Source organism: Danio aesculapii, chromosome 17 (assembly GCF_903798145.1).
Source record: "Danio aesculapii chromosome 17, fDanAes4.1, whole genome shotgun sequence".
Classification (NCBI taxonomy): Eukaryota; Metazoa; Chordata; class Actinopteri; order Cypriniformes; family Danionidae; genus Danio; species Danio aesculapii.
In genome coordinates, this window is record NC_079451.1 from 52396121 (window position 1) to 52413533 (window position 17413).

The 17413-nt window shown below is 39.0% G+C and overlaps 1 protein-coding gene across 1 annotated transcript in view; it reads left to right on the forward strand.

Annotated features, from left to right (window-relative positions):
- bmf1 (BCL2 modifying factor 1) overlaps positions 1 to 17413 on the forward strand; it is a 46521-nt gene that overhangs the window by 13099 nt on the left and 16009 nt on the right. The window contains exons 2-3 of the mRNA XM_056476363.1: positions 5887 to 6062; positions 12385 to 12563. Of these exons, the coding sequence (XP_056332338.1) occupies positions 5903 to 6062; positions 12385 to 12563 (339 nt within the window). The 5' untranslated portion in view covers positions 5887 to 5902. The remainder of the gene's footprint in view (positions 1 to 5886; positions 6063 to 12384; positions 12564 to 17413) is intronic.

Sequence of the window (17413 nt, forward strand, 5' to 3'; positions counted from 1 at the left end):
CTTACTATCAACTCAAAAACATTGCAGGTATCAGATGCTTTGTTACTAGTGAAGACTTAGAGAAACTTGTTCATGCTTTTATCAGCAGCAGGGTGGATTACTGTAACGGCCTCCTCACTGGCCTTCCCAAAAAGACAGTCAGACAGTTACAGCTCATCCAGAACGCTACGGCCAGAATTCTGACCAGAACCAGTAAATCAGAGCACATCACACCTGTCCACAGGTCTTTACACTGGCTCCCAGTTACATTCAGAATAGATTTTAAAGTATTATTACTGGTCTATAAATCACTAAATGGCCTAGGAGCTCAATACATTACAGATATGCTCACTGAATACAAACCTAACAGATCACTCAGATCTTTAGGATCAAATAAACTAGAAACTCCAAGAGTTCAGTCAAAGCAGGGTGAATCAGCTTTCAGCTACTAACAGCGCCCCCTGCTGCTGGAATCAGTTTCCAGAAATGATCAGATGTGCTCCAACATTAGGCACATTCACATCAAGACTGAACACACATCTGTTTAGCTGTGCCTTTACTGAATGAGCACTGTGCTACGTCCGACAGATCGCACTATTATGTTTTTCTCTTCTTTTTCATTCTTTTATAACATGTTTTATCTGTTTTTATGCTTTTTTTTTTACCATTTTTATTATTTGTTTTTATTTCTCTTATACTTGTTTCTTTTACTCCTGTTTATGTAAAGCACTTTGAATTGCCACTGTGTGTGAAATGTGCTATAGAAATAAACTTGCATTGCCTAGAAAGAGACCTAACTTAAAAAGATGCATCATCCAATAACTGAACAGTTTTTTTAACCATTTTTGGGTGAAATATCCCAATAAATCTATGCTCCAAAGTATTGAACAATTTAAATTTAAATGCCATATTGTGTTTTTTAAAACAGCACACTGGATTTAAATGTAAAAAGTACATACAGCATAAATAAATGTAATTTACTGAGGTTGTTTAGGTGCTGGAAAACCATAAAAATGAGGTATTTGTGTAAACGGGGCCTGAGAGTGTGTTTTCCTTGAGCGGGTTGCTCCTGCGAGGAGGCGGGCGGAGGATCGTGATGGCTATTGGCATCATCTATAAACCCAACCCTAACATGTATAGCTTTAGGGTGACACGGTGGCTCAGTGGTTAGCACTTTGACCTCACAGCAAGAAGGTCGCTGGTTTGAGTCCCTGTTGGCGTGGGTTTCCTCCGGGTGCTCCGGTTTCCCCCACAGTCCAAACACATGCGGTATAGGGCAATTGATTAACTAAATTAGCCGTAGTGTATGAGTGTGTATGGGTGTTTCCCAGTGGACTGGAAGGGCATCTGCTTTGTAAAACATATGCTGGTATAGTTGGCGGTTCATTTCGCTGTGGCGACCCCTGATAAACTAAGCCAAAGGAAAATGAATAGCTTTGTGTTATTGTTTCATATATGCTTATTTTCAGATTTTTTTTCCTAATGTAGCAAGCGTAAAAATAACGTCAAAGAAAAAGGTTTAACGTGACTTAAAGGACATGTTAAGCCGTTTAACTGATGGCTGTGGTCAGTTAATAAGCAGAGATGTGTGCAGGGAAACGGGCTGTGTTGATCAGTGAGCTTCATTTCTGCTGATGTGAAAGAAGCAAATGTTCAATACCTGTTCAGGTGAGGAGCACCAGCAGCACAAACCCTTCTGTGTGGGTCAGCATGCAACAAGCTGCATGAGTAACTCGATATTAAACCATTTATTTATTTTTGTTAGCATCATGGAAATCAGAAAACTGTGTCAGGATTTATTCAATATGATTCCAGCATTTTCCATCATATAACTGCACAGGCTGACATTGTGATACGATTAATCGTGCAGCTCTAGTATGAACGAGTGTGTGTTTATGTGTGATGATGAGTAATGACTGTATGGGAATGTGTGAGAGACTGTGTGTATGAGAAAGAGAGTGAGTGGGTGAATGTGTGAGTTTATGTATATGTTTGTGTGTGTGTGTGTGTGTGTTTGAAATAAAATAAATAAACGCCCCTGAAAAGTATTGATATTTCAGAAATCAAGTAGGGCTGGGCGGTATATCGAGTTGTGGGGATATATCGATATGATTCCCCAACACGACAACAATTATCCAATATCTTTCATATCGATATGGTTTGAGGCCTCACGTGCGCATTCTGCCTGAAACAGACCACTCCAAGGTATCACGCGAGCTCCACTTGCACAAATGAGCGCATGCGCAAATGAATGATTCACTCCCTGAGTCAAACAAAAGATTTGTTCAGAATGAACGAATCATTCAAGAACGACCCATCACTGATGCGACATGGAGGAACCTGCAGTGCTGGTGTTTGAAATCTGACTCCCCGGACAAATCTGACTCCTCCTCGCGTGCACACACGTCACACAGCGCCTGCAGCTGTCACATCGGTTTATCAGAAAACTTATTGATCATTTCTTCCACAATTGACAGCAAGAACAAACACAGAAGCCTTGTCAAATCGGCACCTGAATGTGTTCAAGAGAATTAAAAACCCCAAAATGAGCTGAATTTATAGCGCATTTCCAAAGTGAAAGCAGCTCATATTGACTGATTATCAGTTCAGTATTTATTACAGGACGCTCTCTTCTTTACATTTACATCATCACACGTTTAGCTCTGCGTTCTGCTCTGTTATAATGAGCAGCGTTTCATCACAGCACTCTACTAAACTATTTCATTACTCCTCATATCTACAGTCTATTCGCTTTCATCTCCTTATTCAATATTTAGTCAAACAAGTTGAGTCAAAACAAAAGAAAAAGTGCAGGGTTTTTAACATGGAGTGAAAGACTTCTCTTTAGATATCTTCGATATGTGCACTGTTTAATTATTGTGCACAATACATACATGTAAATGGCGGTTCATTCCGCTGTGGCGACCCCAGATTAATAAAGGGATAAAGCCGAAGAGAAAATGAATGAATGAATACATGTAAATGTGTAACTATAAAACATTTACAGCTGATTTAATCGTCTGTAAATCACACAACTGTGGTGTACAGGATTACTTATAACAACACTGTAATGGTGATATAAAATACTGTGTGTTTCATATTTACATTGAGTGTGCTTCTTTTCTATCCTACAATACTTTTAGTTGTGTTACTATTTAAGTGTGTTCCCTTATTGCTCTGACAATGTGGCTGTGTTTTCTATGGTTCTGTTTACTTTGTTATTCGCACAACAGAACAGTGGAGCTGTGTATAGTGTTAAACAGGAGAAAACCCTGCGCTGTATTTATTTATCACAGATTTTATTTAGAGTTTGAAATGTTGTGCAACTTACAGTTTTAAGCAGGAGAAAAACCTGTACTGTGTTTTATTTATCAAAGATTTTGTGCAGCTGTTTATTTGTAAACAGGGAGGGAAACCCCTGTGTCTGAATTATATTTTGCTTAAAAACTGTTAATAATGTTTTAATAAAGGCTTTGACTCTTAAGTAACCATTCATGGGAAAACACCGGATATATATTGTACACCGTCATTTAGGGCTGCGCGATTAATTGAAAATCCGGTTTCCATTTTGGCTTCTATCGATTATGATAAAGCATTAATGGAGATAAACGATTATTGCATCATATACCGCCCCCTTTCCTGATGTACACATGTGTTGCTCTGCAAAGCTCAGTTCCACGTGAACATTACTAAAAGCATGTACTGTAATGTAACGTTTGCAGCAGGGGATGCGCATCATTCATTGATGAACATTCGAATCATTGATGTTTAAAAGCGTGAACGAGACCTCATGCTTCTGTGTGTGTGTGCGCACACTTAGCCTCGGAGACGAGCAGAGCACACATGCACATCTAACGGCATCTTAATGTGAGCGCTTTAATAGTCAAATACATGCACATTAGGCATGTGCCGGTATCACATTTTCATGCTGCGATTAATTGATTGAGCTTTTATCACGGTATACGGTATTATCACGATATTGTAATTTTACTAGAGAAACAGGTAAAAAAAACACAAAAAACTTCAGTTTCGTCAACTTAGTAACTTTAATAACTTTTTAATTACTAAAAGTACTTCAAACATTTAAATACAAATAAATATAAATAAAACAATACACAATATAAAAGTAAACTTGAGCAATTATATCAAAGTGAATGTGCAAAGGGAAACCGTCTTCGATCAGCAATCCCTCTGCATTTTTTGGAACCCAAAATATTTCCAAACCTCTGACTTTACCCTTTTTGAAGGGGGATAAATTGTCGGCAGCGTTCCTCCTTTCGCCATGCTTCTTCTTCGTGTGAGGATTATAGTGCGGTGGCAGCGGCGGTGCGCACTGTGTGCACACAGTGCTTCTACATGCGGGGATTGTTTACATCAGAGTGCGCATCAGTTCTGCGCAGCATATACGCAGTGTTTCTTCAAGCGGTTGATGGAAAATAAGCTAAGGGGCGTTCTAAGAATATAAATTCGGATCTATTATTTTTCACGGTATTTTGAAGTGCCCGCGATAACAATATCGTGCATATTCATTACCGTGATTTATCGCATTACCGAATACCGGCACAAGCCTAATGCACATTTGTGTAAATATTCATATTAACCCTCAATTGTGTAATAAACAAACAAGTTGAGACTCAAAAGACATGTGAAAGTGAAACCATATCAGAGCCGCACTGCTCTTAAAGTGACAGCGCAATATTCCTGCTGCCGCTTGTTTTTATTAGTAATCAAACAACAAATGGAGAAAATCCCTCACTGCTCTTGACTGAAGGACTGCTGTTTACAGTTTTTTTTCTTACAGTGAAGATGCTTAAAGCACAGTTTGTTTTTATATTTTTATTCTATTGTATTTATTTCCCTTATTTCCAGGGAGGAAAATAACTGTGTGTATATATACAGTTAAAGTCAGAATTATTAGCCCTCCTGAATTATTAGCCACCCTTTCCCCCCAATTTCTGTTTAAGATTCATCTCCAGTTTCCCCCCAATTTTTTAAGATTTATTTTCAACTCATTTTTAAACATAACAGATTTAATAACTCATGTCTAATAACTGATTTCTTTTATCTTTGCTAAAAAGTGTTGCATGCAAAACTGTTGCACACAATTTATTTGTGTTGAATTTAAGCAAACAAATTAAATTTAATAATGTTCAACTTAATTTGTTTGTTTAAATTCAACACTAATAAATTGTTTACAACCACTTAACGTAAAAAAATTGAGTAAATCCAAGGAATCATCTTTGAATAATTTTTTTCTGTCTATAACAGTAGTTTCTTCTGCAGACAATCAAATATATATATATATATATATATATATATATATATATATATATATATATATATATATATATATATATATATATATATATATATATATATATATATAGCTTAAAGGGGCTAATAATAGTGACCTTAAAATAGGTCTCAAAACAATTAAAAACTACTTTTATTCTAGCCAAAATAAAACAAATAAGACTTTCTCAAGAAGAAAAAATATTATAGGAAATACTGTGAAAAATTTCTCTGTTAAACATCATTTGGGATATATATAAATTCATTTTATATATATATATATATATATATATATATATAAATTTAACTGATAATTGTTGTGAATAATCGTGATTACAGTTATGACCAAAATAATTGTGATTATGATTTTTCCCATAATCGAGCAGCCCTACCGTCATTCCTCCTAAAAATACTGGGATATGATATTTTGCCCATATCGCCCAGCCCTAAAATCAAGCGTGTCTGTCTGTATCAGTGCTGATCTCAGAACTGTTCTTTCAAATGCAAATATATTGAGCACTGCCTGCTGAGTCAGCAGCTGAAACACACACACACACACACACACACACACAGAGTCTCTGCATCTGTATTAATGCGTTGTGCTGTTGCGTTCAGGTGCGGAGCTCGGCTGATGGATGAGGATGAGGATGATGTGTTCAGGAAGGGTCTCCAGCACTGGCCTTCCTCGCACCTGCAGATAAAGCAGACTGAGTTAGCAGGACGTCCCACTGGGTCACGCAACGGTATGCTGCCCTGCCGGCATCTCCAGCAGCACAGACACCTTCTCTACGGTAAGACACACACACGTCTGTCTCTCTTGCTGTCATATTGCATGTCTTCTTTTTGGCTGGAGAATTCCACTTTCAAGGGGTGTCACGATGGCTCAGTGGTTAGCACTGTCTCCTCACAGCAAGACTGTGGGGGAAACGGGAGCACCTGGAGGAAACCCACGCCAACACGGGGAGAACATGCAAACTCCACACAGAAACACCAACTGAACCAGCCGAGGCTCAAACCAGCGATCTTCCTGCAGTAAGGCCACAGTGCTAACCATTGACCCACCGTGCCACCCCACCCTAAAGCTCCATATTTATAATCCACTCAGTCGCTGACGTTATCTTCAGCAGTCGAATATGATGCACCGTCATCATGGCAAAGACAAAAGAAGTCAGTTATTATTGGCTGATTATTAAAACTATATATTTTAAATGTATTTGGGTAATAAAATAATACAAATAATCTTCATCTGTCTATAGAAGTCAACATTTGCAATATATAAGCATCTGATTAGACCGTCTATATGGAGAGAGATTAGACTCAATAATAATTCACGCAAAAGACACGATGTACACGTGCGTAGCCAAATTCACGTACGTAAAATATTTATTTATACTTACAAAAACAATTCACATGCACAAAATAAAAATACATTTTCATAAAATACGTTTCACAAATGCAAAACACCATTTGCAAATATAGAAGAGTGTACAAAAAGTTTTGAATGTTTAAAATTCACGAGTTCATCCTGAATGTGCAAATCCTCTCTCACGTACGACTCACCCTGAATACCAGTGTGTGCATTTTTGAGACTTTCCTGTCAGCACACACCTCCAACGTGAGTCACTCGTGCCCTGTAGCCAATAAGATGCGAGCTTACTGTTCAACCAAACACAACTCCCTGAGAATGCGGGAATGACCAAAGCGCTTCACTGTGCGCACCATTTGCGCAGTCTGACTTAATTAACGGAGATGATCCTTAATAACGGACTTAATTTACGTTATAAAGTTTACATTATAAACAACAGCAGCCATTGCTTTAACAAACGTTTGATACTTAATCTTTGCATACATAAACCACTATAGAAATCAAGTAACCACTTACCCGCGCATCCCGCTCTTCACCTGCCATGCTAAAAAGAGGAGTATTCTTCTTAGAGGATCATCTCCGTTAATTCAGTCAGACTGAGCAAATGGTGCGCACAGTGAAGCGATTCGGTCATTCCCGCGTTCTCAGGGAGTTGTGTTTGGTTGAACAGTAAGCTCGCATCTTATTGGCTACAGGGCACGAGTGACTCACGTTGGAGGTGTGTGCTGACAGGAAAGTCTCAAAAATGCACACACTGGTATTCAGGGTGAGTCGTACGTGAGAGAGGATTTGCACATTCTCATTCAGGATGAACTCGTGAATTTTAAACATTCAAAACTTTTTGTACACTCTTATATATTTGCAAATGGTGTTTTGCATTTGTGAAACGTATTTTATGAAAATGTATTTTTATTTTGTGCATGTGAATTGTTTTTGTAAGTTTAAATAAATATTTTACGTACGTGAATTTGGCTACGCACGTGTACATCGTGTCTTTTGCGTGAATTATTATTGAGTCTAATCTCTCTCCATACGTCTACGCTGTAAAAACTGCAGGCTTCCACATAAGTCATGCATGTTGTCCCAACATAAATCGATTAAGGTAACTCTTTTAACAAATGTTTGTGGATTGACCATAAAAATAAGTGATCTGTAGAGTCATTTTTATTTCTTTATCATTGTTTCATCCCAAACCCTGCAGTTGTGCTTTATATCCACCTGGTCGATGCGGTCTGCCGTGGCGTGTCAGTGTTTGCCGCTCTCAGATGTTGCGCTTCCTGTTCAGCGTCTGTGAGAATCAGCGTCACGACTTGATGACTCATGACTCTCAGACCGCAAAGGCCTTTTCTCTCTGGCTGCTGTTTATTTTTAAACATCTTCGGGTTTCAGCACTTCTGCCAAATCACAGAGAACATCTTTGAGGCAGAGCCGAAAGAGACTTTTAGCACTTTAACACAATGAAAACACAAACCCAAACTCGACCTCTGTGGAGCTGCTGTGGTGATATAGAGATTTACAGCTGTATATATATATGTGTGTGTGTGTGTGTGTGTGTGTGTGCTAAACAGTCTAATCTGTTCATCAGGGATGCCAAACACTCAATAACACTCACTCAGTGCCAGTCATGAGCAGTTTATCACAACAGTAGCCGTATTTCCACTATCGGGCCAGTGCGAGCCAGGGCTTTAATCGGGCCAGGCCGGGCCAATCGCCCGGGAGGTTGAGAAATGAGGCCGAAATCATGTCGCGTTTCCACTGTCGGGCTAGTTGCTCGCAGCGCGTCACGCAAACACCGCGCCCAGAACGTCCCCCGAATCAAACGTCACACAACCCACCCACTTCAGCGGGAACAAAAAACTCAAATTATAACCACAAACACAACCTGGCCTCACTACGAGAGCTGGAAGATGGAGAACACCGAAGCGATTGCTTTTTTACTGTTTGTGGTCTGTTGGTGTAAGGCCAGACAGCGATCCCTGGATAAGGACATTCGAGTTCGGCGGCATTTACTATGAACACAGATTTTTCTTAGTGAGTTGATCAAGCGCGATAGCAAAACAAATGTAAGGGAGGAATCTTGTCTCCTCTTTACCTGACAGGAAAACTCCGCCTTTGTACGTAACCCCGCCCCGAAGCCCCAGTTGGCCCTCCTTGGCCTAAGGTATTCGGCGGGCCGAAAAAGGCCGGACGCTGGCCCCAAGGAAGCCCCGCTTTGGCCCGATTACGCCCCGGAAGTGATAGTGGAAACGCGACTGGCCTTGGCTCGCCCTGGCTCGCTCGCTTTAGGCGCGATAGTGGAAACGCGGCTATTGACTGTTACAGTGTGGGGCAACGCGGTGGCGCAGTAGGCAGAGCTAGACGCACAGCTGAATGCTATTGAATGCTATTATTTTAAATGCACAGCCAAGTCACTATAATAATATATATTATTACGATCTTAAAGATGGTCAGTAAAAGGGAAGAAGAGTAATTTTGGGTGAAACACATAAGCAAACACACAATATCAACAAGTGAGGGACAAAATACCAAGACTGACTAAATGCAATAAAGTAAGTTTATTTGCTAAGATGGAGATAATAATAAGTGCAAAACGGTGTATATATATAAGTGTTACGACTTTATAGTTTTGCTCTAGGGTTTAAGAGGCAACATTTAAAGGTGGTTAAAATTTGTGGTGAGTTGGTGGCAAAATTTCAACAACAACAACCAAAATACTGCCAAAAATAGGTGAATTTATTTACAATAGTGAAAAAGTCAAGCAGAAAAGAAAAAAAGTATTATTTACAAGATCACACACAAAAAGAATAAATCAACGTATATTATGGTTGGGGAAAACGAGAATTAAGTGGCGCCAAATAAATAAAAGCAATATAACAAAACGCCCAAATCTAGCTAATATAACCCTCTAAACCAGGGGTGTCCGAACTTTTTGGGCCGAGGGCCAAATGTAAAAAAAAAAAGCATTGTCCCGGGCCAAATTTTACATACATCACACAGACACGTGTGTATGTGTATATATATATATACATATATATACAACTTCATGTTTCGGGACACTTCATGTTTCCACAGAGAGTGTCTGGTGTGCCGTGTCGCGGCTTGGAGCGGCGCATCCGGTGCCTCAGTCAAAGTTAATTCAGTGTGCGTGGTTATTAGTTTCTGTGTACAAGCTCGGCACTTAAAACTAGCACACAGTTGGCTGTAAAACTGTACAAAGACACATGATTTTGTACTCTCTGCTTGGTTTGTGTCCGAGTCGTACATGTACGACTGAATGGTGATCCTCTCACTTCTGCTTCTCTCTGTCTGCCTGTCAGACTCTGTTGCAAACGCAGAGCGGGTGAGCTCATGGCCCCGCCCCCTTGTTACGTTGTGCGGGAAGCCGAAACTAATCTACATGTGAAGCAACACACCCCTAAATCAGCGAACTGTGGACACGCCCCCAACATGACACTTTATAACACATTATAATAAACAAATCTGAACTGTGTTTTAAACTGAACCTAAACTGGCACACTCAGAACAACCAGAATATTAATATTACATCATAAAAAAAGAGGTAAACTATGTGCCCTTTAAAGTTACTTTTATAAACATTGTCAATTTTAATTTCATGATGTAATTGGGTAAAATAAGCAGTGTTCGTCATCAGAAGTCATGCATATGATCTTGTGCCGCTGCAAACTTTTATGTCAGTGTGATGACGTATATTGAGAGTAATATTGAAATATTACGTAGGGGCGGAGTTTAATTTCTGTGCCCCTCCTCTAATCTTTCACTAATGGTTAAAGGGGCGTGGCTAAGCATTTTTCATCCACTCAGAGAAGGGCTGCTGTTTCAGAGCCAAAGCAGAATAGCAGATTTTGATTAACCATTACCAAAACAAAACTTCTTTTTTTCAGTGGATTAACTTGTGTAGATTAATTGTTCATATTAAAACTAACAATGTGCGCTAGGAAAATAAACGTACTATTTAATCATTTTAATCAATTTATTTCATCAGAAGTCATGCATATCATCTTGCGGTGCTGCAAACTTTTATTTCAGTATGGTGACATATTTCCAGCTGAAAGAGAATATTGAGTAGGGGGCGGAGTTTTGTTTTTGCACTAATGTTTGGAGTGACGTGGATGGGTATATTTCGTCCAATCAGAGAAGGACTGCTGTTCCAGAGCCTAAGCAGATGGGCATATTTTGATGAAAGATTACCAAAGCATTGGATTTTTATTGGATTAACTTGCGTAGATTAATTGCTTACAATCAAAATAACCATGTGCACTAGTAAAATAAACATTGTACATTTTAATTTCATGATTTAAATTTGCTGAAATAAGCAGTGTTTATCATCAGAAGTCATGCATATTTCAGGGTGATGACGTATTTTCAACTGAAAGAGAATATTGAGTAGGGGGCGGAGTTTTGTTTTTTTACAAATGTTTGGAGGGGCGTGGCTAAGCATATTTTGTCTAATCAGTGAAGGACTGCTGTTCCAGAGCCTAAGCAGATATGCAGATTTGTGTAGATTACTTGTTTACATTAAAACTAACAACGTGCGCTAGTGAAATAAACATTGTACATTTGAAATAGATTTAAATTTCGTAAAATAAGCGGTGTTTGCCGTCAGAAGTCATGCATATGATCCTGTGTTGCTGCCAACTTATATTTCAGTGTGATGACGTATTTCTAGCTGAATCCGAATATTGAGTAGGGGGTGGAGTTTAATTTTGAATTGATTTAATATAGCTCCTCCTATCGTTCACTAACGTTTGGAGGGACGTGGCTAGGCATATTTCGTCCAATCAGAGAAGGACTGCTGTTCCAGAGCCAAAGCAGATGATCAGATTTTGATTTGAGATTATCAAAACAAAACCTTTTTTATTTCATTGGAGTTACTTGCGTAGATTAATTGTTCCCGTTAATACTAACAATGTGCGTTAGTTAAATAGTCAATTTTGATTTAATTAATTAAATTCGGTGAAATAAGCAGTGTTCGTCATCAGAAGTCATGCATATGATCCTGCGTTGCCTCAAACTTTTATTTCAGTGTGATGACGTATTTCTAGCTTGAAGAGAATATTGAGTAGGGGCGGGTTTTTTGTTTTTGCATTAATAATAAAGGGGCGTGGCTATGTATATTTCGTCCAATCAGAGAAGGACTGCTGTTCCAGAGCCTAAGCAGATAGGCAGATTTTGATGAAAGATTACCAAAGCAAAACTTTTTTTTTTTTCATTGGATTAACTTATGTGGATTAATTACTGACAATCAAACTAACAATGAGCGCTCGTAAAATAAACATTGTACTTTTTAAATGTATTTAAATTTCATCCAATCAGAGAGATCCTGCCATTCAGGAATCTGACAGATGTTCAGATATTGGTTAAAGATTACCAAAACAAATAGTTTTTTAAATTTGATTTACTTTGATTAAATTTCGATTTCATTATTTAAATTTGGTTAAATAAGCGACGTTTGTCGTCAGAAGTCGACAGCATTGCTGCAATCTTTTATTTCAGTGTGATGACTTATTTCCAGCTGGAAGAGAATATTGAGTAGGGGGCGGAGTTTTTGTTTTTGTGTTAATGTTAGAGGGGTGTGGCTGAGCATATTTTATCCAATCAGAGCTGGACTGATGTTCCAGAGCCAAAGCAGATGGGCAGATTTTGATGAAAAATTATCATAACAAACCCTCTGTTTTTCAGTCTGTGTTTGTCGTCAGAAGCATAAGATCTTGTGTTTCTGTGAACAGGTAACGCAGAATTGCTAGTTCTAGCTGCGTCCAGCCGTGCTCAGCCTCCAGACGTGGTGTTACGGCAGAACGTCCCGCCGATGGAGCGACCAGAGCCCCGACCTGCGCAGAGCGTGGAAACCCTCATCGGACAGAAGCTGCAGCTGATTGGAGATCAGTTCTATCAAGAACACATCATGGTGAGTCTGCGCAGGGTTTTCTGTGTCCGGCGGGACAATAAACGTGTTCATGCTGTCGCCACTAATGCGTTATGTCTCGATACAGCGCTGGTGTACACAAGAGTTTTCCGTGTTTGTTTTGGCCAGATGGTTTCCTGACTGTAGTCAAGTTGTGTGACGCTAAAGATACGAGTCAACTGAGGCAAACTCTCTCTTTCTCTTTTCCTGTTGACTGGACTATTTTCTCCAGTGTGTGTTCATAACACAGAAGAAAGTGTGTGTGTGTGTGCTCTAATGCATGTGTCAGGATTATTTATAAATTATTTAGTTTTTTATACCTATAATGAAATGCCATTGTCTTTTAGTTTTAACACTTTTTAAAATCAAATTTAGTTATTTAATTTTAGGTGACATTGTAGTGATAGTTTTGTTGTAGTAAGATTTAATTCAGTCATTCATTCGTTCATTTTCCTTTGGCATAGTCCCTTTATTCATAAGGGGTTGCCACAGCAGAATGAACCGCCAACGTATCTAGCATATGTTTTAGCCAGCAGGGCAGATAAATCACCACAGCTGCTCTCCTCCTGCTTCTTGGCTTCTCTTCCTCATCCCTCTTTGTCTCTCTTCTATATGCTTTTGCTCTTCATTGCATAACTTCAGCTGAAGCGGGCTCCTTTGTGCTTATTTTAGGCTTTCGTGTTGCTAATTATGTTGTTTTCAAGCTGTGCGATTCAGTAAAGCTGTTGAAAAGGGTGCAAAACGATTTTGTTTGGTTTTAGCACTCAATTATCAGACTATCCTTTCTGTTATCAGCGTTTGATAGATGTTTTTTGGGATATATAGTGGTGTGAAAAAGTGTTTGCGCCCTCTCTGATTTTTTTATTTCATTCATTCATTTGTTCATTAATTTTCTGCCGCTTTTCCGGGGCCGGGTCGCGGGGGCAGCAGTCTCAGGAGAGAACCCCAGACTTCCCTCTCCCCAGACAATTCCTCCAGCTCCTCCGGGGGGGGATCCCGAGGCATTCCCAGGCAGGCCAAGAGACATAGTCCCTCCAGCATGTCCTGGGTCTTCCCCGAGGCCTCCTCATGGTGGGAGATGCCTGGAACACCTCCCTAGGTAGGCATCTGAAACAGATGCCCGAGCCACCTCAGCTGACTTCTCTCGATGTGGAGGAGCAGCGACTCTACTCAGAGCTCCTCTCGGGTGTCAGAGCTCCTCACCCTATCCATAAGGGTGCACCCTGCCACCCTGCCAAGGAAACTCATTTCGGTCACTTGTATCCGAGATCTTGTCCTTTCAGTCATGACCCAAAACTCATGACTATAGGTGAGAGTAGGAACGTAGATTGACCGGTAAATTGAAAGCTTTACCTTTCAGCTCAGCTCCTTCTTTACCACAATGGACCGGTACATCTACCGCATTACTGCTGCCGCTGCTCCATCCTTCCCTTACTCTTGTACAAAACCCCAAGATACTTGAACTCCTCCACCTGGGGTAAGGAATTTCCTCCAACTTGGAGATAGCAAGCCACCTTTTTCTAGTGGAGCACCATGGCCTCGGACTTGGAGGTGCTGATTCTCATCCCAGCTGCCTCACACTCGGCGGCGAACCGCCCCAGTGCATGCTCGATTGAAGCCAACCGAACAACCTTTTTATTTTATTTTCTCCATTAAAAAACTTCATTTCAAGCCTTTGAGATGTGTTTACTTGTGTTATCTTTGACTAATATTTCAATTAGTTTGATGATTTGAAACAATAAAGGGTGGCAAAAGGAATAATCAGAATAAAATAAGACATCAGTGAGGGGCAAACACTTTTTCACACCACTGTACATCACGATATTATCGATTCTGCAATATATATCGATATAGGACAAGAAAACCATGACTTGTAACGTTATTTGTATAATTAAAACTGATTCAAAACATTATAAGATGTAACTCAGATCTTTACCTTTAAATAAATATTGATACTTGGCACCAGAGCATCGATAAAGATGCTGTGAAGCTCTTGAAGTTTGCAGACGACACCACACTTATCGGCCTCATTCAGGACGGTGATGAGTCTGCTTACAGACAGGAGGTTAAGGAGTTGGCTGTCTGGTGCAGTCACAACAACCTGGAGCTCAACACGCTCAAAACAGTGGAGATGATAGTAGACTTCAGGAGAAACCCCCCTGCTCTCCCCCCACTGAGCATCATGGACAGCATTGTGGCAGCAGTGGAGTCATTCAGGTTCCTGGGCACCACCATCTCTCAGGACCTGAAGTGGGACACTCACATTGACTCCATTGTCAAAAAAGCTCAACAGAGGCTGTACTTTCTTCATCAGCTGAGGAAGTTTAACCTCCCAAAGGAGCTGCTGAAACAGTTCTACACCTCCATCATTGAATCAGTCATCTGCACATCAATAACTGTCTGGTTCAGCTCAGCTACTAAATACGACCTCCAAAGACTACGCCGAATAGTTCGGACTGCTGAGCGAATCACTGGTACAACCCTTCCTACTCCCCAAGAACTGTACTTATCCAGAGCGAGCAGAAGGGCTGCCAAAATCACTCTGGACCCCTCACACCCAGCACACTGCCTCTTTGAACTTTTACCTTCTGGTGGACGCTACAGAGCACTGCGCACCAGAACAGCCCGACACAGAAACAGTTTCTTCCCTCAGGCAATCCATCTCATGAACACTTGATGATAATAATTGTGGAACCAACATCACTACTGCTATACACTTTTATACACATATACACTTATTTAACAACACACTTTACATGCCAATTTGCACATAACAGCTGCACATATAACGTTGTATATAGTAATAAACACATACATACACTTGTCAATCTGTATATTTGCATTCACTACTTACTTGTGGTTTTAAAAAATATATATTTATTATCTGTTTTGTGTCCTGTCTCTGTAATCCTGTTGCACTGTAGAAGCTCTGTCACCAAAACAAATTCCTCGTATGTGTGAACATACCTGGCAATAAAGCTCTTTCTGATTCTGATTCTGATACTGTATTGTGGCTGGAATTATCTTGATAAATTGATCATTTTTATCGCAATGCCACAAAAACTATTAAATACGACACTGTGCCGGTCTGAACGAGAGATTTTTGGCTGAATTTCAGAGCTTTTCATCAGAGCTCGAGTGTGTTTTGTGTCCTGCGGTACTGCTGTTGGACTTTCTTTCATCACTGTCGCAGTATGTAGGATTGATGCTGCGGTGCGGATTCTCCATCATCTGTAGATCTGCAGCGGGTCGAGCTCAGATACGAGCTGCTCTGCTGACAGATAAATTACTGCTCACTGAGGCCCTCGAGGGCCCACAGACTGAGAAACAGACAAGCGTGTCTGCTGGAGAGAGTGTTAGCAAGATTTTTCAGTGCTGTGTGGAATCATTTTTATATCCGCGAGACAAAGTTGTTTTTGTCTTGGATTGCATTTCTTAATTTTTATTTTTTTATTTTTTATTTTAATAATTTTTTTTTTCGGCATTTTGTTTATTTTTTTTTGCATTACATTAGAAAATGTTTTTGTATTGCATTTTATTTATTTATTTATTTTTGTATTTTATTGCTTTGAGTTTTATTTTTTACTTTTAACTTGCTTGGCATTTTTTGCTTTTTTTGCACAGCATTTAATTCTTACATTTTATTTTTAGTATTGCATTTTTAGTATTTGCCACAGGCACATCACTCTGCAGCCCAAGACTAGTTAATCACTAAAGCTAAGCAGGGCTGAGCCTGGCCAGTATCTGGATGGGAGACCACATGGGAAAACTAGGTTGCTGTTGGAAGTGGTGTTAATGAGGCCAGCAGGGGTCACTCAACCTGCTGTCTTTATTTATTTATTTATTTTTTGTGGTTATTCACGATAAAAAATTAATTCCCAGAAATTTGCAGACAATTTTGCGATTTATTTATTTATTTATTTATTTATTTATTTATATACACACAGGTGAAGTCAGACTTATTAGCCCCCCCTTTGACATTTCTTTTTTGAATATTTCCCAAATGATGTTTAACAGAGGAAGGAAATGTTCACAGTATGTCTGATAATATTTTTTCTTCTGGAGAAAGTCTTATTTGTTTTATTTCGGCTAGAATAAAAGCAGTTTTTAATTTTTTAAACACCATTTTAAGGTCAATATTATTAGCCCCTTAAGCTGTATATATTTTTTCAATAGTCTACAGAACAAACCATCATTATACAATGACTTGCCTAATTACCCTAACCTGCCTAGTTAACCTAATTAACCTATTGAAGCCTTTAAATGTCACTTTAAGCTGTATAGAAGTGTCTTGAAGAATATCTAGTCTAATATTGTTTACTGTCATCATGACAAAGAGAAAATAAATCAGTTATTAGAAATGAATTATTAAAACTATTATAATTAGAAATGGGCTGAAAAAATCTCTCAGTTAAACAGAAATTGGGGGGAAAAATAAGCAGGGGGGCTAATAATTCTGACTTCAAATATATTTTAATCGCAAAATTGTGTGTGTGTGTATATGTATATGTATATATGTATGTATATATATATATATATATATATGTATGTGTATATACATGTATATATGTATATGTATATATGTATATATGTATGTGTGTGTATATATATATATATATATATATATATATATATATATATATATATATATATATATATATATATATATATATGTGTATATATGTGTATATATATGTATATACACACACACAATTTTGCGATTAATATATATACAGATGAAGTCATAATTATTAGCCCCCCTGAATTATTAGCCTCCCTGTTTATTTTTATATATATATATATATACAGACTGTAACAGACAGACAGAGCTGTTTTTCCCACGTCACTCATCG